A 26,546-nucleotide genomic window follows, 5' to 3' on the forward strand; every position below is an offset into this window, starting at 1 on the left:
TATTAAATATTATTCATGTTTAGATGACTTATATTTAATACTAAGGGTCTGTTTGGAAAGTCACCTGGTAATTGGAATTGGTGTAATTACTAGGCTAGTAATTACCAGCCTAGTAATTGCACTGACCTGTTTGGTTGCCACAGTGTAATTACAGTGTAATTACACATGTCTTGTTTGGATGTCACAGTGTAATTACACATATTCTGTTTGGATGAACAATTACAATCATAAAATTATAATAAATTTTTAAAATAAAAATTAATTAATTAAAATTTATACTAGACAAATAAGAAACTTTATAAATGACATTAAATTAAATATTTAAGATATATATTCTTTTTTGAAAATATATTAATTAATAAACATATTTTCTGTAACTAATATTATGAAAAAATAATTGATTTATATTTTTTCAAATTAATATATTTCAATTGAATTGATTGTAACAACTAAAAGTATGAAGTTTCTACGAACATCGTGAAATGCATGTTTGATAAAAAGAATAATATATAAATAAAATGTCATAAATTATTAAATGTTTGACAAAAATATAATTTATCAACTCTAATTAAAAAATGACGTGCAATGTAGATTCAATATTTCTAAAACAAATGAAACTAAAAATATAACATAAGTTATCAAAATAAAAATTTTAACATAATACTCTTATAACAAATTTCAACATAGCAATAAATATGATTTAGTTTTAGTTTTTCTTAATAAAAGAAAACGTAACTCTATAACTTACTTAACAATAAATTCTATTTTAATTACTATTGTTGGACAGATGGAGTAGTAAAAAAAATGCCTATTTTATCTAGTTTTGCCTTCATATTAGGACATTGCTACATTGATTGGACAATTGGACCCTTATGTAACTCTTTGCCCATAACTACTTCCCATCTTTTATGCTATATATATAGCTAAAAATACATATCCATTATCCAGGGCACTCAAGAGTCACAATCAAATTTCCAAGGCAAAAAAAGTATAGTAAGAAAAATGGCCTGCTGGTCAGCTGAAAATGCTACCAAAGCCTATCTTAGAGCAATTAAAATGGTTAGTATTACTTTGCTTACATCTTTTCTACCTTCAATTTCCAATTTATAATGTTGTACATTTTCTAATCTTATATTAAATTTGTAATTTTTTCAGGGAAAAAGTGCAAAGGAGCCAGAGATGGCAGAGTTCATTTCAGCACTAGCAGCAGGCAACAATGCACAACTTATGGTTGTTGCATGTGCCGGTGCAGCTGACCCGGCCACCGTGTTAGCTCTGGTGGTTGCAGCCCACCAGACAGGTGGCCGAGTCATCTGTATCATTGGATCACCTGACAAGCTGATCCAATCAATTGAATCTCTAGGGCACAACTCAAGATATGTTGAGTTTGTCACTGGAGATGTCAACACATTACTAATGAGTGACTATAGAGAAGCGGATTTTGTACTCATTGACTGTAACCTCAACAACTGCGAAGGCATCCTTCAAAGAGCGCGAATGATGGGAGAAAATGTGAGTGTTTTGGGATACAACGCGCTTTGTATGGATTCGTGGAGGTGCCAGAGCTTCAATGCTCATTTGCTTCCTATAGGAGAAGGATTGTTAGTGACTAGCAATAAAACGGCGAAAAAAGGGGGAAATTTGGGAGTTTCAGGGAAGAAAAGTAAATGGATTGTGAAAGTAGATAAATGCACAGGGGAAGAACATGTTTTTAGAATCAGGGGAAAACAAGTTGAAGCCTAAGTGTCACAGAATCCGAGTTTTGCTAAGGCTCCGTGCGGCGCTTGGTGGCGGGACGTGACATAAGCTCTCTGTTTTGTAAACTTTATTTAATAGATTGATTAGTAGTATTGATTAATTAGGGAAAAAAGGATTTTTCCACCATGATTTTGAACTGTATATAGCTGCAATATTGATTAATTAAGCCTATTGATTAGTAATTTAGTATATACTGTCATTTTGCATAATGCAATTCTCCATTCAATATTTCTGTTGCCATAATTTGAGATGTAGCATATGGTAATTAACATTCTCTACAAGGTACCGTACTTCATTATAACCGTGCGAATTACTCAATGTTCACGTCAAATTAATGAATATGTTTTATATATGATTACATAATTATGGTAAATTTATATGATTTTGTGTAAACATTGGGTAAGTCTTTTCCCTCAATACGTGTATGGATTTTAGATGGCATAATACATAAAGGAACATGTCCTTTAACTTGGCTTCATTTTACATTCATGCCCTCCAACTTTGGACGTGCACAAGTAGACACTTAAACTTATATAAAATTGAACAAATAGACACACATGTCCTACGTGGCATCCTATATGGAAATTTGTGTCCTACATGTATTATGTCACATGTGACTCATGTGTCTACTTATTCAACTTTATGCAAGTTTAAGTATCTACGTGTGCACGCACACCCATAGCTGGAGGGCATGAATGTGAAATGAGATCAAGTTAAATGATCATATTTATGTATTATGTCATTTCAGATTGAATCAGCCAGCTTTCAACAACTGCGTACACGTTCTACTTATTTTTTTCTTAATCAAAGGGGTTACAAGTCTAATTTGGTGGGCAAATACCAAATCAATAATCTAAATTCTAAAGTATGAAGTATATCAATAATGTTGACTGAATTTATTTGAGCTAATTATAAAGAGGATCGTGAAAAGATGCTTATGATCTGCATCTCATCCACATGAATAACAGCGCTACACACACGTGTGCTTGTGGCAACATAATAGCTAGTCTCTACTTAAATTTGTTGGTTATGGTTACTAAAAATAATTGATAATAATATAATCAAGATAGAAAATAATTTTTTCTCACTTTTATCATTTCTCTAATAAAATGTGGAAAGAGATTAAAATAGTGAATGGAAGAGTTAAATTGAGATCAAAGGATAAACTAGGGTAGTTTAGTCAACTCAGCATTTTAGCAAATGTTTTCTTAACGAGTATGCAAAAGGTAAACATGACAACTAATTAAAATGGATCGGAGGGAGTAGGTAGTATCTATTCCACACGGGTAATTGAAACAACATATAAGCTATAGGGAAAATACATAAAAAAACCCTGAACTTAGCACGAAAACTTACGTTAGTACTTAAACTTTACGGGTAATTATTTACCCCCTTATCTTATTTCGCGTGAATTTAATACCATCCTAACGGATGACGTGGCAAAAAAAGAAAAGATTTTTTTTGAAAGCTCGTTAAGTTATTTTTTTTAAAAAGTAATGGTCCCACTTTATATATAATGAAAAAAAAAGAAATCCACCCACCCCATTCTTCTTCTTCTTCAAACCACCCACCCCGCTTTCTCAAAACCCCACCTACCCCCTCTACCCGCTTGTCTTTTCTTCCTCAAACTCCCCACCACCCTATCCCCACCCCACCCCATCCTCTTTCTCCTTCTTCAAACTCTACATTCAAAGTATATTTTCTCGTTAAACACATAAACAAAAAGAATCACATTCAAGACCCACATAATTTTTTTACTCTTTACTTTGGAGATTTGATCTTTCTTAAAAAGTTATGAATTTTTTGTAAAAGAAAAACTTTGGCATAAAAGAAGATGAGGTTTTGTTAACCGATCTATAATGTTAATGGTTGGCAATGGCGATTGAAGCAATGGGTAGAGAAAGTTTTTTTTTAAAAAAAAAAAAATCACTACAAATAAATGTGTTTTTTCTTGAATTAGTTAAGAATTAGACCTTGATTAGTATATAAAAATAAAAAAAATGAAGAACACCGACAATCGACATGGCAGTAAATGACGTTGAGTATTGAGAAAAAATCACTGCTAATGATTTCAAGATTTCTTAAACTAATTAAGAACTAAAGATTAACTAGTATTTAAATATTCTGAAATGGAAAGAAAGAAATGAATTTAAAAAATCAAAAATCAAATTTTAGAGAATTTCCAATGTGGCTATGATGTGGCGCTTATGTGGTTCTAATGTGTCAATGACGTGGCGCGTGTGTAATACACTTGTCAACTTGAGACTGGTATTATATTTTTAGGGTGATATTAATTCACTTCAAATATGTTAAGGGGGATAAATAATTACCCGTAAAGTTTAAGTACTAAAGTAAGTTTTCATGCCAAGTTCAGGGGGGTTTTTATGTATTTTCCCTAAGCTATATGAATATTTTTTATTGATGTGAGGTATTTTGGGAAACCAATATGGGTTTGGCCCAAGGTGAATAGTATTACATCATGTTAAGAGTATTTTTAGGTTGATTTAGTCAAATAATGGATATCAAAGCTAATGATTCAACGAGATGAGTATGATATGAAGAAGCAATTGCCAATTGGGTATTGCTCGGTTTACTACCTTTAATATGTCAAGGATATATAGCTTAGAGACACACACGCACAAGAAGAAGTTATGGGCTTTGATGGACATAAATAGTCAATCATGTGGATGACACTTAATGAATCTTGTAAATATACGAGTGGATCATAATATATAATGCTCCACAAAGTACTTAGTTCGAGGAGAGACCCATAGATCGATAGGGGCAAACCTATCCTATTAGAAGGAGATGAATGGACATTCGTTAACTATGGAAAAAACCATATCTACTGGATTAGGGAATCTGGTCGTCATGCCCCTTAGGCCTTGAGCGCGAGTGTGAGATCGGAGTTCGAGTCTCAACTACACCCGTTCATATTTTTTATGGTGTTTGATTAATTCTTTTCTTTAATTGGTGTACTAAAGATAGTGGTGCTCCCGTCACACTCATATTCTGGGTCGGCCTCTGCCCCATAGATTGTGGTGATGGACCACATAGAACTTAGTGTTGGGTTTTAAAAGGTGTGAATGGAAAATGAAAAGTTGCGACTTTTATGAAGAGTTGTAACTTTGATGAAAAGTTTTGACTTTTATGAAGAGTTGTAACTTTTATGAAAAGTTGCGACTTTTATGAAAAGTTGTGACTTTTATGAAAGGTGGTGACCTTTCCGAAAGATTGTGACTTTTCCAAAGGTTTGTGACCTTTCCGGTAAGGCACAATAAGAACCTTTTCACACTACCCTTTGTTTTCTATAAATTGAGGGATTTCCTCTCATTTTAAAAGGGAACCAATTTCTGGACTTCTTCTTCTACTAATAAATCTAGTATTCTAAGTATACTTTACTGCCATTGAGTGGCTCACTGACACCAGCATTTTGGGTATCAATACACTGGTGATTGAGATCATTCTATCCTGGGAGGACATTGTTAAAGAATGACAAAAGTCCCACATCGGTGGTTAATGAGATGGGTGGACTCTTTATAAGGCTTGGGCAATCCTCCTCCCTTTGAACTAGCTTTTGGGGTGTGAGTTAGGCTTAAGACCTAATTTAACATGGTATCAGAGCAGGGCTTGTCTCACCCAATGTTGGGGCCCCCAAAATCAAAATTGCCCACGCACCAGATGCTAAGCACTGGGCGTGAGGTGGGGTGTTAAAGAATGACAAAAGTCCCACATCGGTGGTTAATGAGATGGGTGGACTCTTTATAAGGCTTGGGCAATCCTCCTCCCTTTGAGCTAGCTTTTGGGGTGTGAGTTAGGCCTAAGACCTAATTTAACAGACATATTCCAAATCAAAACTCGGATACTAGAGGGGAATAATTTTCTTAAGGGGACACTGTGCATTCAGTGGGCTTGATCTTCTTTCTGTTTTTCCAGATTCTAGTATGTGTTACAGATTTTAGATTTGTGAATTAATTTGTGTTCTTCTGTTCTTCACTGGTTTATTAAACTTTGGTAACTTCGTGTTTCTGCAAAGTTTGTTGGAATCAGTAAGATTCTTTAAACACGGATTGACAACAATTCTTCTTTAAGGAAAAAATATTTCGTATATTTTATCTAATTTGTTTCTGATTCTAGTTTCCTACTAGTTTTAATTTTCTAGTTGTGAAAATGTTCTTAAACTTTATTTTGTCTTACCAAGTTCTTCAAAGTTTTGTTCTAAGTATCTTAGAAATACAAGATGAACAACACTTAGTTCGAAGGGGGAGATTGTTGGCCTTGCCAACAAATTGAAAAATTATATATAAAGTGGAGAGATACCTTTTTTTAGTATGAAGAACTTAAGCAAAAACAAATAATATCAGAACATGTTATAACTATTTTTGAGCTAGCTTTAGCTTAATGAAAGAATACTAATATGATTTCTCTACATTAAGGACACGGCAAGTTGGTGCAAATGTCCACCATTAAGTTAACACTTTCAATACAACATCCTAATATTTAGGTCACAGCTTGCATAATCATATTACAAAATATTAAACTAATTGACTCAAATCTCTCTTCTGCCATTTCCTTTTTTAAAAAATTTTATATCATATAAACTAGAATAAGAGAGTAAGTTCCAAGAAGTGTCTTTTTGTGGCCTATTGGGAAGAAATAGTTAAATTCTGTTTTTTGCATTACTTACTACAAGTGCAGAATCAGAAGATAATATATAATGGGTCCTGGCCTGTAAAGACCAGGGGACACAGAATTTATGCACGTTGTTTCTCTGTTAAGACAACAAGTTCTCAACTTGATTGGATCTACATCTATGCTTCCCTATCCACAGGCAATACAAACTCTGACTTGTTCTGCTTCTGAACTACCGGCTATTCTTATGCTAAATTGTCATTTCATATTCAAGAGTCAAGGGGTGCGTGTCGGATTCACCAAAAATAGTGTATTTTTGGAGAATCCGACACGATGTGGCATTGAAAGTAAAGAATTTGCGCAATTAGATTCATACAAAGTTAATATTAATTTCCCCTAGCTTATCTATGTGGTTTACTGAAGGGTAGCTTTTGCGCAATAGCAAGAGTAGTTGTATGATCAGAAAGTCATATATTCAAGTGTGAAAGTTGTCTCTTGTGAAAAATAAAACCTATGTGGTTATTTTGCGCGGAACGAGTATTATTGTGATTTGTGTGAAGATTATTTTTATTAAAAAGAGAAATACTAGTGAATTTGTAGATTAAATGAGCTCTTGTATACCTAATAGGTTAGTCTTTTAGGCTGAACACTCATATTCAGATGATAACAATTGGTATCAGACTAGATCAATCAATACTTGAAGCAGCGATTCGAATACTAGTCTAGCCTGGTAGATTGTCAGGAGTGGTGGGGTACTGGCCATAACAAATTGGGACCAAAGTAAAAATTAACTTTGGTCTAATACTTCTTTGTGCTTAATCTTTTTCTTTCACTCACACTAGCAATTCTTTTATGGCTCTCTCTCACACTATATAGTCTGGATGACTCACTTCTTTTTTGTTTGCTAAGAACTCAAATAATCATCTCTATTTATAGATGGTGCTGAAAGGATCTAGTTAGAGATATTTACTACTCTCTAGAGTACTTCCAATAATCTTTTCCTAGAATCACTCTAATGTAGTTTCATTCTAGAGTTGTTCTTTGAAATTTCAAATGCACACGCCTGAAGTTTTAGTCTTTTAACATGTGTTTCAGTTATGTATGTCTAAGCGCAATAATAAATGAAAAATTAAGTCATATATGTGTTTGTTAGATATGTTGTTAATTATTTGATAATTTGATGATTAAGGATTGTTTTTTATGATAAATGTAACTTATGTTCAAATTATGTTTTTGTAGATTTGGATGTTAAAATTCAAAAATAAAATTATTATTTTGTTGGCAATAAAGTTCACACGCTTGAAACTTCAGTCAAATTTAACTTGTGCGTAAAATGGGTTCGTTAAATTTGTTGTTATTTTGACAAATTAATAGTTATAGTTTGTTCTTTATAATATATGAATGTTTTAAATTTGAGCTTCTTTGAAATACATTTGGGGGTTGAATTATTGAAATTTGAAAAATAAAAAACTTTTTCGGCAAAATAAATTTAGGCTCACATGCTGAAGATTTAAGGCAATTTTTACATATATATCAAACACGAATTATCAACCTCAAATCTTAATAGTGTATGTTTGAATTATTTCCAAAAACGAGAAAACTTGTATTAAAAAAAAAAGAATTGCACAATAGGCATTAGTTAAATGGCGACTCCAAAAATTAATATTTGTGCACTTCACCCCACCCCCAATGCTAAGTGCTTACAAACAAAATCACTAAAATCATAAATTGATCACCTCATAACTTACATTTTCCAACTTATAAAAGCTTTTCGTTTTGATCATATATTTTACCATTTAATCCCTTTTATTTATTTATTTATTTTTAAATCTCAAAATAAATTGCTTATTTAACAAATCACTTTGAGAGAAAAAAAAAAACACATTAAATGTTTATTAGCTATTCTAAATCAGCTAACCCAAAGTGGCTCCTAATTTTTTGTTTTTTATTTTAAGCCAAACACTTGAATTTTCCATGATAAACTCTTATTTATGTTTTTTCAGAAAAAACTAAAAAAGGAAACCACATATACAAGACATAGCAAACTAGTAGTATTACAATCCCAGCAACCTAATAGTCTTGATTCTTGAATCTTCTCAAAAGACAGCTGTTAATACAAAGGAGAACCTTGTTTTGGTTTAAGCATATTAATTAGCACACTGTTTGTACCTTAAAACATGCTAATACTGCTTAGTGAAGTAAAAGCTCATTTGATAGGGGTATAAAAATAGCATTAAATATGATGTATTAGTAATGTTGATATTAATAATGCAGGCATTAGTTATGTCGAAATTGTTTCATATGTAGTATTTGATTTTGTATATAAAAATATTTGTTCACAAAAATATCTTTCATACATTCGGTGGAAAGGATGTGGAAAAAGTTTTGATAGGTAATTATGTCCTTAACAATACTAATGCATGCATTAGCAGGATTTTCATGTATTAGCTAGTTATACATATCGTAATACCAAATAAAATATATCTGAAAAAAGTATGTCATACAACATACTAATAATACGCAAAGTAAATATATGCATTTTTTTTTAATACACTCGCAAACGACCCGCTAAGTTTCAACTCTATCCACATTATAGAGCTTAATGGACTCCTCGTCATCAATTATTTTATCAATTTTTTCAGTCTCCAGGAAGGTCGCCTTAGGTCATTGATAACATGGCCTTCACGTTACTTTATGCCCGACAACTTGTGACTCAAAATATACATCCAAATTAAATAATAATATACTAATTCAATCTTGAGACCTAGTAGCACTATTTTACCCAAATTATAATCTACCATATCTGGTTCAAGAATTTCAAGAATAATAATAAATAAATAAAAAGGTATCCCATTTTGTAATAATTTTTCATATTTTATTTTAGGCAACGCCAAGTTGAGAATTTTTACCAAATCAATTCCACATGGACACGCTAATTAGGTTGTGTCTGTCCTGTATATAAATAAGTTGATTACATCTCTAGCTCTCTACTTCTTTCAAGAATTCATAAAGAAAAATGAGTTGTTGGTCTGCTGAAAATGCCACCAAAGCCTTTCTCAAAACAATGAACATGGTAAGTACTACTATGATGAAATCGAGTCAAACCTCTCTATAACAGTATTGTTTGTGTCACGATGTTTTTTTAACTTCTATTGCAAAATGTGCTATAGAGAATTATTGTTATAGAAAGGTTTGATCGTTTATGTTAGAGAGTTTCCTTAGAAATGATTTGTTTTCCAATTGAATTTATTTGCTAAAATTGTGTTCATTTTGATTGATTCAGGGCAAGAGAGCTAATGAGCCAAACGGAGCAGAGTTCATTTCCGCGCTTGCAGCAGGAAACAATGCACAAATCATGGTGGTTGCTTGTGCCAATGTTGCAGACTCAACCACCCTTGCCCTGGTGGCTGCAGCTCAACAAACCAGAGGACGAGTGATCTGCATCCTCCGGGGCATAGAAGAATTACATCTCTCCAAAATGGCTCTAGGCACGAATTCTAGTCACCTTGAGTTTGTTGTCGCGAACTCTCAGACTCTACAGATGCTGCTGCCAAATTACTACAAAGATGCTGACTTCATAGCTGTGGATTGTAACATTCAGAATCATGAAGAGATTCTTGGATCGTTGCGAAAGAGCAGAAGGGATAAAAGTACCATTGTTTTGGGGTACAATGCTTTCTGCAAGGAGTCATGGAAGAGAAGCCCTTTGAGGACACAATTGTTGCCTATAGGAGAAGGGCTGCTGCTGACCAGAATAGCTGCAAAGATGAAAGTGGATACTGATTGCGGACACTGGATTGTTAAAGTAGATAAATGCACAGGGGAAGAACATGTATACAGAGTAAAATCTCCTCGACGGAGAGTGGTTGAAGCCTAAATCGCGATATATTGTACCAGATAAGGTAGTCTTTTAGTAGATTGGAATTGTAAATAGTTACTTGATGTAGAATTGAACTAACAAAGAACAAAATATGTATGAGGAAAAGTTTTGAATAACCTAAAATGACCAGCTTTTTCTGTATTCTTATTAATCAAAGATAAATCCCCTACAGACAAAAGGGAGTTGCTCGGATGGTACTTCCAAGTAAACCAAGTATGATGGACAAACCATGGCCATTAGCCCCCGTGGACCATGGCCTTCGGGTCTTGTAGCCTATACTCGAACTGGTACAAAATGTTAACTCCTCGACCACCTATCATACAAAAGATAAAGAGAATGGCTTTTGCAGTGTCCATGAGGATATTTTTAGATTTTTAATCGTAAAATACGAAAGTAGTAGGAGAACATCTCCCACAATCACTGATCAATGCAAGCACATCTCTCTGTTGGGACAAAATATGCCTCAAGCTTCTTCAAAATGTTTAAGCAGCAAACAATGTAGAATTAATAATATGAAAACGAAGCAATGATCCTAGGTAAATGGAAGAACATTCATCTTTTTACAAACAGATTAATTAGAATCCATGAGATAAACAGAGGAAAATCCTCCAACATGAGAAATCCTAAGGTTAAATGGCATACGAGATACAAACATTCACAAAATGGTCAGTCTTCAGTCGAAGAAGTTCTCAGACTGACTAAATATTTGAAGCTCCAATATTCGTGAGAGGTTAGTACGAATCTATCTCCAGCTAATAAGTTAGGAGGATTGAAAATTTGCCACAGGCAATAGTTGATGGAAGAAGATCATTAGCATTAGGAGGCACTAGCTAAATTACCAATTTCTCGTACGATTGTTTCCGTGGTTGGTCTCTCCTCTGGACATTCATGTGTACATAACAAAGCGATTTTCGCTAGTTTTGTTGCTTCAGACTCAGAGAACCTTCCACGGAGATTCACGTCCATCAAGTCGTGGAATTTGGACGATTCAGCAGCAGCACGCATTGAACTGGCGAATTTTCTCTTGCCAGATAGAATTTGGAAAATGAGCACTCCAAAGGCATAAATATCACTCCTCTCAGTAAATCGGCCTGTAGTGGAGTACTCTGGAGCTAAATATCCCATGGCAGCACTTGCCTTGAGTGTTGAAAAGACGGTATCATTTGTGAGGAGCTTATGCAGGCCTGAATTTGAAAGCAATGGTTTGAATCGTTGGTCAAGGAGCACGTTTTCAGCACAGATATTCTGATGCACTAGAGCTGGCTTATTCACCTTGCACCCGTGCAAATACTCAACGCCTGCTCAAGATAGATAAAAAGGCATTATTGAATTGTTGACAGTAAGCTCAGAAAAAGTAATATAATGTCAAATTACTGTACTTTAGATCTTACAAGATAGAGTTGATTCAAAAACTGACCTTTTGCGGTGCCACTAATGATAGATACCCTCGTGGACCATTCAAGAGCTCGAGCTTCATCCTCCTTCAAATCTAGGTAGTGCAACAAGTTTCCTCTTGGCACAAAATCATAAACGAGAAAACATTCTCCCCGGCTTTTAGAGCAACAGAAACCTCTCAGCCTAACTAAATTATCATGTCTCAGAGACGTCAAAATGTTTAGTCCTCTTAAAAACTCAGCTTCTTCTGACTTGCAGCTAATTTTGGCAATTCTCGTAACAGCAACAAGTGATCCATCTCTTAGAGTCCCTCTATATGTAGTTGAAAAGTTGCTCTTAGCCAATAGATTCGTATCAGCAAAGTACTGTGTAGCTGACTCCACCTCTTCCAAATTGAATCTGTATCTCTGCAGAATCTCTTGGGAAACTCCACCATAACGCCGGCCCTCAGCCAACGGATCCCAACCAATTGAGTACTCAAGACTGACTAGGGGAGAACCATTCTTCCTATTAACTTCCTTGGCCTGGTCGATACTGAGATGGCTATCACACATTTCCAGTCCACCTCCAAGTTTCTGCTTTCGTCTTCTATAGTGCGTGAAGGAAAGAATTCCTATAGCAGATGCAATAATAGTAACCACAATAACCCCTACAACAACAGATGCCTGTGAGGTTTTAGACGACGTTGTGCAGGCATTTCCGCTGCAATTTAGATTGAGATTAGCTGTTTCTGGAATATCTCTAGTAGATAAACCACTTGAGCCAACTCCATAGGGTTCTGGTCTATTAGGATTCGAGCGATCCAAAGATGTACAAACTCGCAAGGATGGGAAACCCACACCGCATAGTCCTGGATTGTTCTCATACTGGAAACCTTCAACTAATCTCTTCAAAGCTTCATAAGACAGAAAACAAAAGACCAGATAAGATATAATTTACCAAGATACTATACGTACGACTCTTATGGGGCTACATATACATAACTCCCTTTGTCTCAACTTATGTGGCACGGTTGGAATTTCAAGATTCAAACGTCTAAACTTTGACCATGAATCGGACATAGAAGCTTTAAGTTTTTTGAAAAAGACTTATATATTTGAAAACTACATAATAAGTACTATGAAACACAATAATTAACAACTAAATTATCTAAAAGGCATATACGGAAATGTCATAAAAAAAAAAAAAAAAAATTGGTTAACTCTCAAAATTCCAACGAAGAGAGTACAATCTAGGGCGAGAAAATTCATTACCAAGAGGCACATTGCCAGAAATCTTGTTGTTTCGGATATCCAAGACTTCAAGTAGGGGAGCATCCGCAAGTTTTGAAGGAATTGAACCGAAAAGACTATTATAACTCAAGTCCACCCTCATCAACACTCCCAAGTCACCCAAGCTAGCGGGGATCGCACCAGTTAACTGATTGGATTGCAGAGCCAGGACATTGAGCTTTGTTAGAGTCCCTAGTTGAGTGGGTATGCTACCAGTAAAATGGTTATAGCATAGTTGCAAAACTGTACAATAAGGAACAAGACAATAAACTAAAGTGAGACAGACTCCATTATCAAAATGAGGTTATAAATAGACACCCAAAAACAAACTTAAAGCCACCTTTAGAACAACGGGGATGAACTACAACAACGACAACATACCCAATGTAATCCCACAAAGTAGGCTCCGGGAAGGGTATAGTATACGCAAACCTTACCCTTACCTTGGAGGTAGAGAATTTGCTTCCAATAAACCCTTGGCTCAAGATAATCATTCTATGCAGTAACTACAACAAAATAATACGATAACCAAAATACAAAATCATAGAACAAGAAACTAGTACTATGAAAGGAATACAAGGGATGGAACTACTAGACTGAAATTGAACTCTAAAACAATTTGGGGGAAAAAAGCAATCTTTATGATTTCTCAAATAGAACAAGTTCCAGTTTGTAACTTCAATTTTTTCAGTGAGACATAAATGATTAACAGCAGAAGCCCCTACCTTTTCCAACTAGAGCTCAACACAGTTGTACAAAATATTCAGAAAGAACAAAGAAAATGTAAAAATATTTTCTTTTTATCATAGTAACAGAAATTCACATTTTCAAATTTCAAGTTTGTAACTTCAAAATCTAAAATAACCCAAAAACCAAGCAAAACATAATGCACAAAACAGAGAAGTTAGTTTCTTAGTCACTGACCTTGCAATTTTGACATGTTTCCAAGTTCTTGAGGGATCTCACCAGAGAGATCATTAACATTCAAATACAAATCAGTGAGCTCAACCAAATTAGAAATTTCTCTTGGTATCTCTCCATACAATGAATTATAATGCAAGTAGAGTCCAGTCAAGTGAGTTAGCCCAGCAATGGCAGGTGACAACTTCCCTTTAAGGCCTTTACCTTGTAGAGAAATGTTAGCAACTTGACCCTTTTCATTACAAGCAATGCCTTCAAAAGAACCATCACATGGATTACCAGAAACAGTCCATGAAGTGAGTAAAGCATTTTCAGGGTCAAGACTGGCTTTTAAGTCCATTAGAGCTTGTAACTCAGCATTTCCACTTACAGAGAGTGAAAAGAGTATGAAGAGAAAACAGAGGAATAATGGAGGAAAACCCATGTTAGTTGTTACCCACCTTTGACTGGAAATGGTGGGAGAGTGAGGTTCTTGCTTTGTTTCAGAGATGAAGTACTATACTGACTCAGTTGGTTTCTTTTTTTCTTTTGAGCAGTAGTACTAATGTTTCTTTAAATGTGTCTCTCGGTTTGTCTCTCAGTAGCTGTTTGGCATTTGTTCCGAGTTTCTTATCATAATTTGATTTATTTTTTTGTAAAAAAAAATCATAAAGTCTTTATATTTCTGTAAACTTAGTAGCATTCATAATATAGTCATAGAAATTTGAGAGTTTTATATAGGGGGTAATTCGTGAAACACAAGTGTGAACCTCTTTTTATTCTGAGTAAATTTGTGAGATTATTGTTCTCAATATTGTGTTCTTTTTTATATGGTAGATTGTTCATTTCTTTTGTGGACGTAGGTCGATTGACCTAACCACATTAAATGTTTTTATCACTTTTGGTATATTTCTCGTTTATCTTCTTAGGTCTTTCAAAGTTTGCATTGATAGATTACGTGTGACATCTGATAATCTCGATCCTAACAATACGGATGAACTATAATGGAATGATTGAGATTTCTTCACTTTTAATCAGAGATTTTAAATTCAAGTTTTGAAAAGAAAATTATTGGAGTGCTGCCCAAAATGAATTCTATAATAATTAACTGGACTCGAATACAGATCTGGTAGGAAATGAAAAAGAAAAGTGTTTGCTTTAGTGTTCGTTATTTTTTATGAACCAAAAAAAAGGAAGAAACTGTTCTTGTGGGGTGTTTGTGGTGTTGTCCTATGTTCTTGGCATGATAGAACAAGAATCGAGGGTTAAGCGTGCAGTTAAGAGAAGTGAAAGTAACTCTTCAAGCCAAAGCAAAATCTCTTTCTATTTTGAAATGGGATTAGACAATAAGAAGAGACAAAATTATAGAGATGTCGCCATTGCTAACATTGGTTACAAAAATATATAGGGAAAAAAATCATAATATTAACTATTTATTTCTCTACATATTTTTCTCAGAAAGAATTAAAATTATATATCAATTAATTATTACAATTATGATATAATACTCATATTTATTTTTATTAAATTTTTAAGGGTAGTGTAAAATTAAAATGGACAAGTAAAACTGAACGAATGTATAATAATTTTGGGTGTGGCTGTACTTTGTTGGGAGGAAAATATTTTTTAATATGATATCAATGTTCATAGTGGTAAGTTACTCAACATCAAACAAGAATCAAGAATATAAATATTTAATAATAAAAAGTGCTCCTTAAGGAAAAGAATAGTAGTATAACATCAAAAAATGGACAAAATAGTAGTACAAATTATTGAAATTAGGGAATGAAGGAGATTTCCCCAAGTCAGCAAAAGATGCAGGGACTTGTTTTGGGAAAAATAAGAAATATTCTATTGAAGTTGTTATTGCCCATTGCCCATTGCCCATATATGGCACAATACATTATTGTAGAGAAAATTATAGTTTTTGCATGTGGCAATTTTTTTTTAATTTAGTGTTATAATATCTGCTGTTCTTTTAAGAATCTTTAATTTCAGCTCAATTAGTGTAGATTTTCATCTTTATAATAATAATAACTCTTTCATTACCATCAACAAGGATTGTGGTGGAGTGATAAGTATTCATTCATCCTTAATCAATAGGTTTCGAATTTGAGTTTCCTTGGGTGTGAAGTTGTTTTTGTTAGGAAGCGCTTTACAATGTGGCACTTCCCGGCGCTTTACCCCCCCCCCCCCCATGTGAAATGGACACTGGATTGGAAACAACAAAAAAAATGACGTTTTACCCTTAATAAGGAACTTTCCGACGCAAATTTAGATTTAGTTGAGTTTCAGTGTGAGTATCGAACACCGGGTGAAAAACCAAAAAAAAACCTTTTTCGCTACCGACAATTTAATTTTCTCTTTTCTTCCAATTTTGAGTTTAACAAGTCAAACAGAATCTTGTTAACACGTTAATATGTTACCATTAAATGTAGTGTATTGTGTTGTTAATTTAAATATAATTTTATTGTATTGAATCCTTAAATTCTTATGTAATGAATTTTTAAAAATCTCACTTTATTTTATGTAAAACGATTTTGACGTGATCGTGTATTACCTTTTTTTTTCCTTCTTATTTTGTCTTTGTTAATTATTTAACTATACTATATCTATATCTTATCTTACTTTTTTTAATTTTTATAATCTCACTTTCTTTTTATAGACTTTTCATTCATATTATAAATGTATGATACTATGTAACAATAAACTATATATAATACAATTTATTCAAACATTATAACTATCCAAACAATACAACACATAAGATAACATTATAAAAACGATAGATAACAACTATCCAAACAAAATGTACGATGCATCATCATTATAAGTAATTTAATGTAGTTAAATTCGAACCCCACAGTGCCCACATCAGGGGCGTAGGCACATGCAACTCAATTGGACACCCTTCGTGGGGAAAAAATATCGTATATGTACGTAAAATGATACACGAAAGTGATTAAATAACATATTTTGGATGCCCTTGATATAATAGGTTTGTAGCCCGGTGATTTTAGACCTTTTTAATGGGTTTCAAACACCTTGAATGAGTTAGTAGTCGCATGTTCGAATTTCACTAGCAACAATTTTTTTCCTTTTTAAAAAGACCTTTTGTTGTGCAATTTCTGGACACCTTTCATGAAATTCCTAGCTTCGCCACTGGCCCACATAAGCCTTTTCCCCACGTTATGCCTTTACTTGAACTTGAGTTTCATCAATTATGAATTATGATCACACAAAAAGGATTAAAGTTTAAAAAAAAAAACTTTTTTTTATATAAAGATATATACACGTATATATAAAGTTATTTATGGATTCACTATATATGGTGATTTCAACTTCAGCATTGGCTAATTCCATGTCAAAAATATGCAATCCACTAAATTAAACACTTTACTAATTAGCTAGTGATATATACTTTGGACCAAAAAATTCACCAAAAGTGGCTTTATTTTTTTATAAGCAAAAAGAAAATATGAAAAGGGGAAAAGATAAAGGAGAACTTGTCCACACTCTCTATCATATAAAATTTGAAAGAAATTAAAATAGGAATATGCTCAATATTGTCTGTTGGAGAGAAGCTAGTAATAAACCTAACATGCTCTAAAACAGTTTAAAAAAAATAAAAATCATATATAGCAGGAATTGATTATTGTAAGTCTTGTCTTAATGTCAAGTAGCTTAAGGGGTCGTTTGATTTAATTTGTATCATCGGAATTCGGAAAGATAAAGATAATAATATCCTATGAATTTGAATATTTCATAACATTGTTTTATTTCACCTTTCATATATAAGATTAAATAGCAGTCATAATTTAAAATAATCTTATAAATATTTTAACAGTTGTTAGTATGAGTTATAAGATATAATATTCTCAGAATAAAATGTATGATTATTTTATCATGTGTTTGGTTGGAGTATTAGTTAATCCTTAAATTATTTATTCAACTATGTATCTTTTAATGATGATATAAGTTATCTCATATATACAATAAATAACTTATCCTGAATTAATTAATCTCAAAATAATTTATTCTCAACTAAATAAACCTTTAAACTAATTATTATTCTTATCCCGTCAACTAACTAAAATAACTAAATGGACCTTTAAACGAGCCATAGATTTAGTTTGGACAACACATATAGTAGTACTATATGTGGATGAAGTTGGTGGTCCTCCAATATAATGAGCAAACTAGCACAGTAAATTGAGTAATAAAGTAATGCTTTTTATGGGAGGCTCTGACACTAATTTGACGGTTTTTAATTGTCTTGGGACTACTATTTATAACTCCCTTTAATATAAATCAAAGTCACCTTGCCGAGGAGATTCCGACCCCTCGCCCAATCAATTAATTATCAAAATTCAACCTTAAATAATCATGACACCTACCTACCCAGAGGTCATTTGGTAAAATGCATTAGAAAAAATAATATTATATATTAATTTTGTGAATTATTAATATCATGTTTGATACACTTTTTTTTCTTTGCTTATGTACTTATAATTAATGCTACTATTCGTGCTAGTTGAAAATCGAATCATAATTGATAACTCGATTATCAACTCTTTGGTATCCAATGAACTATTGAACAACAATTTGAAAATATATAATTAACAAACTTAACAGTGTTGGATATGTTTTACTTGTTTTTTTAGTATTAAATTTGAAAAAAACACACTTGATTTTCGATATTTAAACTCTTTGACGTTCCTACCTATAGGCTGTATGCCAAATATTGTGTCACCATAGAAGGAAATATATTCAGGCACGTACAAATTAAACTCTTCCTAGTTATAGTTTATTAGTCTGACAAGTCACAAGACCTTGAACTTGTTATTGATGCATTGGTGATGTATGAATCAAAAATAATATATCCCTCAGTTTATTTTTACTAGTCATTTGACATATTTATTGAGAAAATAATTATTGATATGTGTATTTTATCATATTGCTCTTATTAATTGACGTAAAATGATTTGAAGAATGACTAAAAACTTCAAGAATTCAGACATATTAGATTATACTTATATTTTGATCTTTAATTTGATATGATGAATTGATGATACATCAAATTAACTCTCCAGCTATTAGACTGATATTTTACTTCACAATTACAATTATCACATATAAGTCACGTTAGCATTTTAAACAATTAACATATTTATACACCACTATATAAGACAGAACATAATTTATTATATAGTACCCGTATCAAAACATTAATTAGTACTCGCTATCAAATCGAAGGCCATTACCAATAATGTCAAAACACACTGCATGATTATTATGGGGATTAATTAAGGGAAAATATATTAATATAGTTGTCTTGCAATATGTGGAGAGATATCATAATTAGTTACATCATATATCATTAATAACACTAATAATAACCATCATTATGACATTAAATTACATTATTCTCAAACCCCATTTGATAGAAATTACTCCCTCCCGTTCAATTTATTTATCACATTTTTTAATTGTCCTTATTTATTTTTTTATCTCAATAAATATTACTTTCCTTTTCATTATTTTAATTAAACTCTCTTCACATTTATTGATTCAAGGCAAAATGAAAATAATACTATAATCAATTCTAACTTGAATTTTTAAGATGACAAATATTATGTACTGTTTATTTTTAACAAGGATGGCAAATAAGTAATCCCCGGGAGTAACATGATCAAAACAAAAACTTTGTTGCAAAGTTAAGAATGGACGAAAAAAAGGTTTTATTTTATCCATTGTAACAACTGATCGATGTATCGATCAAAGAAACAAGATGAATATATAGTGGCAAAGTAAGAAACACAAGAATATTGATCGTTCCAACAAAACAAATTGATTTATATTCTAGTGTACATTTTAAGATAAAGTAGTGCACCGTCTGTATATTCATTTAGCCTAGAAAAGCACATAAGTAAATTTTCTATTTTGTCACAGTAAACAAACACATGATTTTGGATTTGATCGAAAAAGAAGTTTTGAATAAAATGTTAGACTAAAAACAAACAAACAAAAAGCTGATCTTAATTTTATTATGCATTGTTTTGTGTCGTGTTGCTTTTTAGGCATTGCTTAGATAAATGTGCATAATTAATTAATTTTAGGATAATAGTGTCGTACCCGTGCTAGCTTTTGCATGGTCTCACTATATATATGATATGCTAACAAATACAGTATAATTGTTTTATGGGATCCCTTGTTTTATTAAGTTGTTGTTGGGTTATGAAGGATGATTAGGGCGTCATACGGAATTTTATAATTTGCAAATCATATAGTTGATAAATCAGATAACAAAAACTTATACTAAAAATTAAAATATTATTATATCAAAACTAATATAAAAAAAAAAACATTGAAACTATTGAGAGAATAAATCTCCCCATAAACAAGACTTTTAAACGATTACATTGTGGATTCTAATGTTATTGTGTTAGAAGAAACAAACATATATTTATAGAGTCCTAAAATTTTTCCTACTAGAAAAGGAGTCCTAAAAGGAGAGAATAAATCAAATATAAAATAATATTATATTTTCCTTTCAAGAAAAGTAAAAATATTTATGGTAATGTTTTATTTTTTCTTTAAGAAAAAATAAATCTTAAATTATGGTAAGAAAATCAAGACAAAACTGTAACAGTTTGTATGCTAATTTGTTTTGTTTATCCTTATATATCCAAGACTTGGCTGGCTAAATAAAATCTTTGTCCTTGGACATACATTTGGATATTATTATTGTATTGGGGGAGTTCACACGTAAACCTGGCCGCTTAATTAGGATGGGAGACATCTAGTTAGAATAAGAATGATAATAGTATTATAAGAAGGAAAAAAGACAAATATACCTTTGAACTATCGTAAATGGTATGTAGATACCTTTCGTCATACTTTTGGAATATTGGTGTCCCTGTCGTCTAAATACTAGAGCATATATACAATTTATACTAACGTACATACACGTGTCATAATTCTATATATCCACAAACCTGACATTTATTAAATATCGGATCGACGGATAAAATTGTGTCATGTGTTCCTATTTAGTCTTTCCTTAGAGTGAAGGGCATATATGCTCTAGTTTTTGGACGGCAGGGCACCAATATCCCTAAAGTATGACGGAGGGTATCTGCATACCATTTACCATACTTCAGGGGTATATTTATGTTTTTTTTCTTATAAGAAATATGAAAATAAATTTGTTTGGTTTAGAGATACATTCATATGTTCTCTAACGATAAATTTGAGTCTCTCTCGGGAGTAAATGGAAAAATAAATAATAATTTTATTTTCAAAATTTAACTAAGCCACAAAATAAATAGTAGTAGCATTTAAGAATGTTTCTCTTTTATTCTTAATTCAGCAATTGCATCATTTGATCAATGTCTCTGGGATGTTTTTTAGGGAAAGTGTTTGATAAGGGCTTAAGTTTCTAGATGTTTTGATGATCTCCTCACGAGTGCAGGGACCTGGTCCTCTGCAGAGTGTGAATACTTGTCCAGTGTCAAAGTGTTGAACAGTTGTAAAGCCTGTCCATGTCAGAAAGTTGGTGAAGCTACAGAGTACTTCACCAATCAGAAGCGACGAGGTTATTTGTACGTTGGATAATAATTCTTCATGGTATATATCAAACAACAAACAACATTATTCATCTTTCATTCAAAGAAAGATATTCAAGCTTTAAAACAGCAAGGGACCTAATAGAAGTGCTTCTATTTGGTTTGTGTACCAGCTGCACTTGTCTGCTTGTAATAAGTTCTTATATTGTAGCATTTGTTTCACTTGTGAAAGAAACGTTTCAAACTTGTGTGAATCATTGTAAGAAATAGGTTAAGGGTAACTTAGTTTCTTACTCTAAAGTCTATATTAATCGGTTAGGATTGGTATAGTGGGCAGTGTTGTATCTACTCTGGCTCAGCTAAGTGATAAAATGTATTGCTTAGTGTGTAAATTAGCAGGCTAATCTCTTTGTGTAAACTGACTTTTACTTTTGCTTGGAGAAGATTAGTGGAAGCAGTTTGAAAAGTCCTGTTAAGAACAGGTCGTGGTTTTACTCCCTTGAGCAAGGAGGTTTTCACGTAAAGTTATTTGTGCAATCTTTACTTTCAACATTTATTTCACTGTTAGTCATTGTAACTATGCTGAGAACCTGGTCCCATCGAAATCGGTGGACGCATACATTCCAACAAGTGGTATCAGAGCTTGACTTTTTAGTTTGATTAACACCAAGAAAAGAAAAGATCCTGAAGGAATAGTTACTCCACCCAATATGGAGGAAGGACAATCTTCTACCAGGCCACCTCGTTTCAATGGCCAATACTATGGATGGTGGAAGGATCGAATACACAACTACATCAACGCTGAAGACTCTGAGTTGTGGGACATTAACTTGATGGACCATATATTCCTACAAAGGAGGTGAAGAATGGGGAGCTTACCACTACTGCTGTCAAAACCAGGAAAGACTACAATGAGGCAGATAGGAAAAAGATTTAAAAAAACTACAAGGCAAAGAAGATTCTGGTATATGGAATTGGAGCAGACGAATACAACATGAGATTTGGGATTGTCTTCAAACAGCTCATCAAGGAACCCAGCGAGTGAAAGAGTCCAAGGTTGATATGCTCACCACTCAGTACAAAAATTTCAATATGAAAAAAGGGGAAACCATCTTTGAGATTAACTCAAGATTCACCTTTATCACCAACGAGCTGAGAGGCCTAGGTGAGCCTATTCCTATTAGCAAGCAAATTCGCAAGATCCTCAAAGTGTTTCCTAAATCTTGGGAAAGCAAGGTGGATGTCATAACAGAAGCCAAAGATCTAACGACTCTTCCCATAGATGAACTGATTGGGAATCTTCATACCTACGAGATGTACAAGAAACAAGGGACGACTGTGAAGGAAGGAAAGAAGGAGAAGTCCATTTCTTTGAAAACATCTCAAAGTGAGGTGACTGGGGAGAAGGATGAGATGGTGTATGTCACTCGAAGATTTCAAATGATCATAAAAAAGCATGAGGGTTTCCAAAAGAAAGCATCTACCAGTAGAAGTTCTACTGCAAATGATATGTGCCATAAATGTGGCAAGCCTGGTCACTTTATGAGGGAATGCCTCAGTCAAAGGCAGGAAATTCATGACGCGAGTGTTGAATGAATCCTAAAACTCGCAAGAGGTACCTGGTCCCAGACAATATTCGGAGGAAGGCTCATGCTGATCAGTTGGTGAGAAAAGCCTTTGTTGTATGGGGAGATGATTCAAGTGAGTCAGGAGAAGATGCAGAAAGCCATGATGATGTATCAATGATGGCCATTGAAGATGACAAAAGTGTTTTCAACTCCATTTTCTCCTTGATGGCTAAATCTGATGATGAGGAAGATCCAGATGAGGTAACCCTTTTTTATCTTAAGGATGATCTAGATAATTTTTCTGTTGAAAAATTGAGGAAACTTGATGCCCTGCTTATTGATTCTGTTGATGAATGAACCACTGAAAACTTAATGTTAAATGAAAAATTGAGTTTGTATAAAAATGAGAATTCAACTCTCATGTTTCAAGTTTCTGAAATGAGTATAAGGATATGTAATCTAGAAACTAGCAATATAACTCCTAAGGAGGATCCTGGTACTTCAGAGAATGGAAAGAGAAAGCTTAGCATCTTTGAGGAAGAATTGGAAGAAAAGCTTAAAATTTGGAGTCTAAGCTAGTTGCTTCTCTTGAAACTAATTCCCAACTGAGAAAGGATCTGAGTAGGATCAAGGAGGGCTAAGCCACTCTCTAAATGGACTGATTCCTCTAAGATACTCTCTAACCTGTCTAATCAGAGTTTTAATGGAAAGAAAGGGTTGGGATGCAGACGAATAGAATTGATAATACTTTGTTCTTGAAATCTAGAGGTAAGGAATTGCTGATTGTGCAGGTATATGTAGATGATATCATATTTGGAGCTACTTCAGACTCACTATACAAAGAGTTTGTTGTTTTGATGAGTAGTGAGTTCGAAATGAGCATGATAGGTGAGCTCACTTTCTTCCTAGGCTTGCAGATCAAACAAACCTCTCAAGGCACTTAAATATGCCAAGAGAAGTATATCAAAGAGCTGCTCAAGAAATTTAATCTTCTTTAGGCAAAAGTGTTAGATACTTCTATGAGTACAAGTGTGAAACTTGATAGTTATGAAAATGGCGTGGAGGTCAATCAGACCATGTATAGGGGAATTATTAGGTCACTCATATACCTCACTGCAAGCAGGCCAGACATAGTGTTCAGTGTATGGATGTGTGCAAGATTTCAAGCAACACCAAAGGTGTCTCACCTGAAGGCAGCTAAACGTATCATAAGATACTTGAAGGGAACTCAGGACCTGGTCCTCTTTTACCCTACTGGTGATTCTTTTGATCTTATAGGTTATGTTGATGCTGATTATGCAGGTTTTCTGGTTGATCGAAAAAGCACATCAGGCATGGCACACTTCCTGGGATCAACTTTGATTTCATGGGGAACAAAGAAGCAGAATTTTGTGGCTTTGTCTACTGCAGAGGCAAAGTATGTGGTTGATGCATCATGTTGTGCACAACTATTGTGGATCAAGCAGCAGTTGGAAGACTTTAGTGTACCCTCAGACACCATTCCTCTCATTTGTGATAACACCAGTGCCATGAATTTTTCCAAGAATCCTAACCAGCATAAGAGGACAAAACATATAGATGTGAGGCATCATTTTCTGAGGGACAATGTTGAAAACCAGAATGTGGTGATGAAGTTCTGCAAGACTGAAGATCAGTTGGCTGGCATCTTTACAAAGCCCTTGAGTAAAAAATGTTTCATCAAAAATCGGATGAGGCTGGGGATGCACAAGATCACCTGATTTCTTGACAAGTTTACACAAAAATCTTCCATTTTGATTATGTTAAGGAGGGCAAGTATCTATACTTGTTTTAATGTGTGTCATAAAAAAATTCACTCCTGGTATCTCAATGCAGGTATACACTAATGGTGTATCTAGCTGAAGGCAAAGTTAAATCACAAAGGCAGAGCTACAAACTGAAAGAAGGACCTGGTCCTCATGAGGTTAATATCACTTATACTACACTGTCTAAATGTCAACATTATTGCCACGTGTCACTCGCATATTCATCGCGTTAGTTTCAAACGTCCTGTCGCTTTTAAAACCAAAGGTCACCACTGTTGGGACCCGATACCTTTTTAACTTTAAATACTAAACCTCTCAAAATTTAAATTCAAGGGTCATCAATCTAAAACCTCATACTTTCTCTCCAAATTTTGCTTCCCTCTTTTGTTCAAAATGCCTAACTCTGAGTCTTTTTCAAAGACACTTATCTCCTAAGAGGTTGAAAACCCTAGTTTATTCAACTTCTCTGTTTCTCCCCCAGAAGAGTCTCCATCCACTCCAGTCTGTGGTGTTGGTGAAATGGATGAATCCATCAACCCGTCGGCTGACATCTTAGCCTCCCCTGTTCTTCACTCTAAGAATATTGTGGTCTGTTCCCCACTCTTGTCTTATCTGGTGACAACTCCCAAAATTCAAAAGCGCAATCTATGGAAAAACATAATGTTGGACTTCCTTCAGAAGAAATTGACGTTGGTTCCATGGCAGTGTCGTTAGCCATGTTTGAGAGATTGTTTGAAGGGGACTTGCCAGAAGGGAAAGGTCCTGAATCATGTATCCTAATCGCCGGGGCGGAACTGGTGGCCGTTCAAAGCCTAGCCTCATTGAGAGGTGATGTTCAACCTACTTTTCTGGAGCATGAACTGGAGTCACTGGATTAGGTCCCTCACAGAAGTGAACTTATTTTCGACCAAACACCAAAATCCTTCTATGTTAGGAGCGATAAGGAAGAAAAAGAAGAGATCCCACTAAAATGGAACTTAAGAAGAAGGCGATGAGGAAGCAAATCTCAAGAAAATATTGCTGAGTTGGAAACAATTAAAGGCACAACTAAGATTGTCATTGTTGATAAATCTGTGGAACAAGAAAATGAGCAATAGAGAAAGGGGAAGGGAAAATTGGTATTGTCTCATCCAAAAGATGACAAAAGAAAGTATGTTGCAAGAAGCGAAACACAAAAGGTTATGGGGAGTGTGATTGCAGCAAACAAAGCCCAGATTGAGAGAACTAGGAATAGGAGAAGAGAAGGGCTAGAACCTGAACAACCTGCCTCCACTCCCTTGCCTATTGAGAACAGTGAAACTGAATCTAAGGATGCTTCCAAGTATGTGGCAAAAAGGAGACGAGAAGCTGAGGTAGAAAGGGTTAAATAAAAGGAAAATCAAAAAGGGGGGGGAAATCACCTGCAAAGAGGGTGAAGGTTAAACTGTCGAAATCTCTTGCTAAAGGCGAAAAGAGAGAAAACAGTTAGAAGAACAACCCGTACAAGGACCTAGTCCCAGGGCTAAAAATCAAATAGAAGAAAGGGAATTGACTAAAGAGGAGCGGGTAGCGAAAATGGAGCATCAAAAGGTCTTGAATGGAAGAGTCTTTGACCCCAACGTTCTAACAAAATTTGGTATGGCCAATCTGGTTGACGTTGTCACCATTCAAGGTTGGAATCATCTTTTTGAAACACCAGTTCCATACTTGCACGAACCTGAAGTGCGTGAATTCTTCTACAGAATGGAACTATTGGACGGTGGTGGAATCAAAACTATTGTTAGGAATGTGGAGATTTGTCTTGATGAAGA

At 33.9% G+C, this 26,546-nt stretch overlaps 3 protein-coding genes across 3 annotated transcripts; 2 read left to right on the forward strand and 1 right to left on the reverse strand.

Annotated features, from left to right (window-relative positions):
- The first annotated feature begins 854 nt into the window (after positions 1–854).
- LOC125828295 (uncharacterized) lies at positions 855–1,791 on the forward strand. Its single transcript, XM_049507608.1, has 2 exons — positions 855–1,059; positions 1,156–1,791. Exons 1-2 carry the CDS (start codon positions 1,003–1,005, stop codon positions 1,741–1,743), a joined length of 645 nt encoding a protein of 214 aa, XP_049363565.1. The 5' UTR covers positions 855–1,002; the 3' UTR covers positions 1,744–1,791.
- Positions 1,792–9,356: 7,565 nt separating this feature from the next.
- Positions 9,357–10,411, forward strand: LOC125828294 (uncharacterized). The gene is made up of 2 exons (XM_049507607.1): positions 9,357–9,463; positions 9,674–10,411. Exons 1-2 carry the CDS (start codon positions 9,407–9,409, stop codon positions 10,265–10,267), a joined length of 651 nt encoding a protein of 216 aa, XP_049363564.1. The 5' UTR covers positions 9,357–9,406; the 3' UTR covers positions 10,268–10,411.
- A 376-nt stretch (positions 10,412–10,787) lies between these two features.
- Positions 10,788–14,417, reverse strand: LOC125828287 (probable leucine-rich repeat receptor-like protein kinase At1g35710). The gene is made up of 4 exons (XM_049507598.1): positions 13,861–14,417; positions 12,919–13,179; positions 11,688–12,560; positions 10,788–11,568 (listed from the first exon to the last, which is right to left on the reverse strand). The coding sequence occupies exons 1-4, from the start codon at positions 14,279–14,281 to the stop codon at positions 11,087–11,089; spliced, it is 2,037 nt and encodes a 678-aa protein (XP_049363555.1). The 5' UTR covers positions 14,282–14,417; the 3' UTR covers positions 10,788–11,086.
- Between the last annotated feature and the right edge of the window lie 12,129 nt (positions 14,418–26,546).

Source organism: Solanum verrucosum, unplaced genomic scaffold (genome assembly GCF_900185275.1).
Source record: "Solanum verrucosum unplaced genomic scaffold, falcon-dt-bn FXZP01000047.1, whole genome shotgun sequence".
NCBI classification, from domain to species: domain Eukaryota; kingdom Viridiplantae; phylum Streptophyta; class Magnoliopsida; order Solanales; family Solanaceae; genus Solanum; species Solanum verrucosum.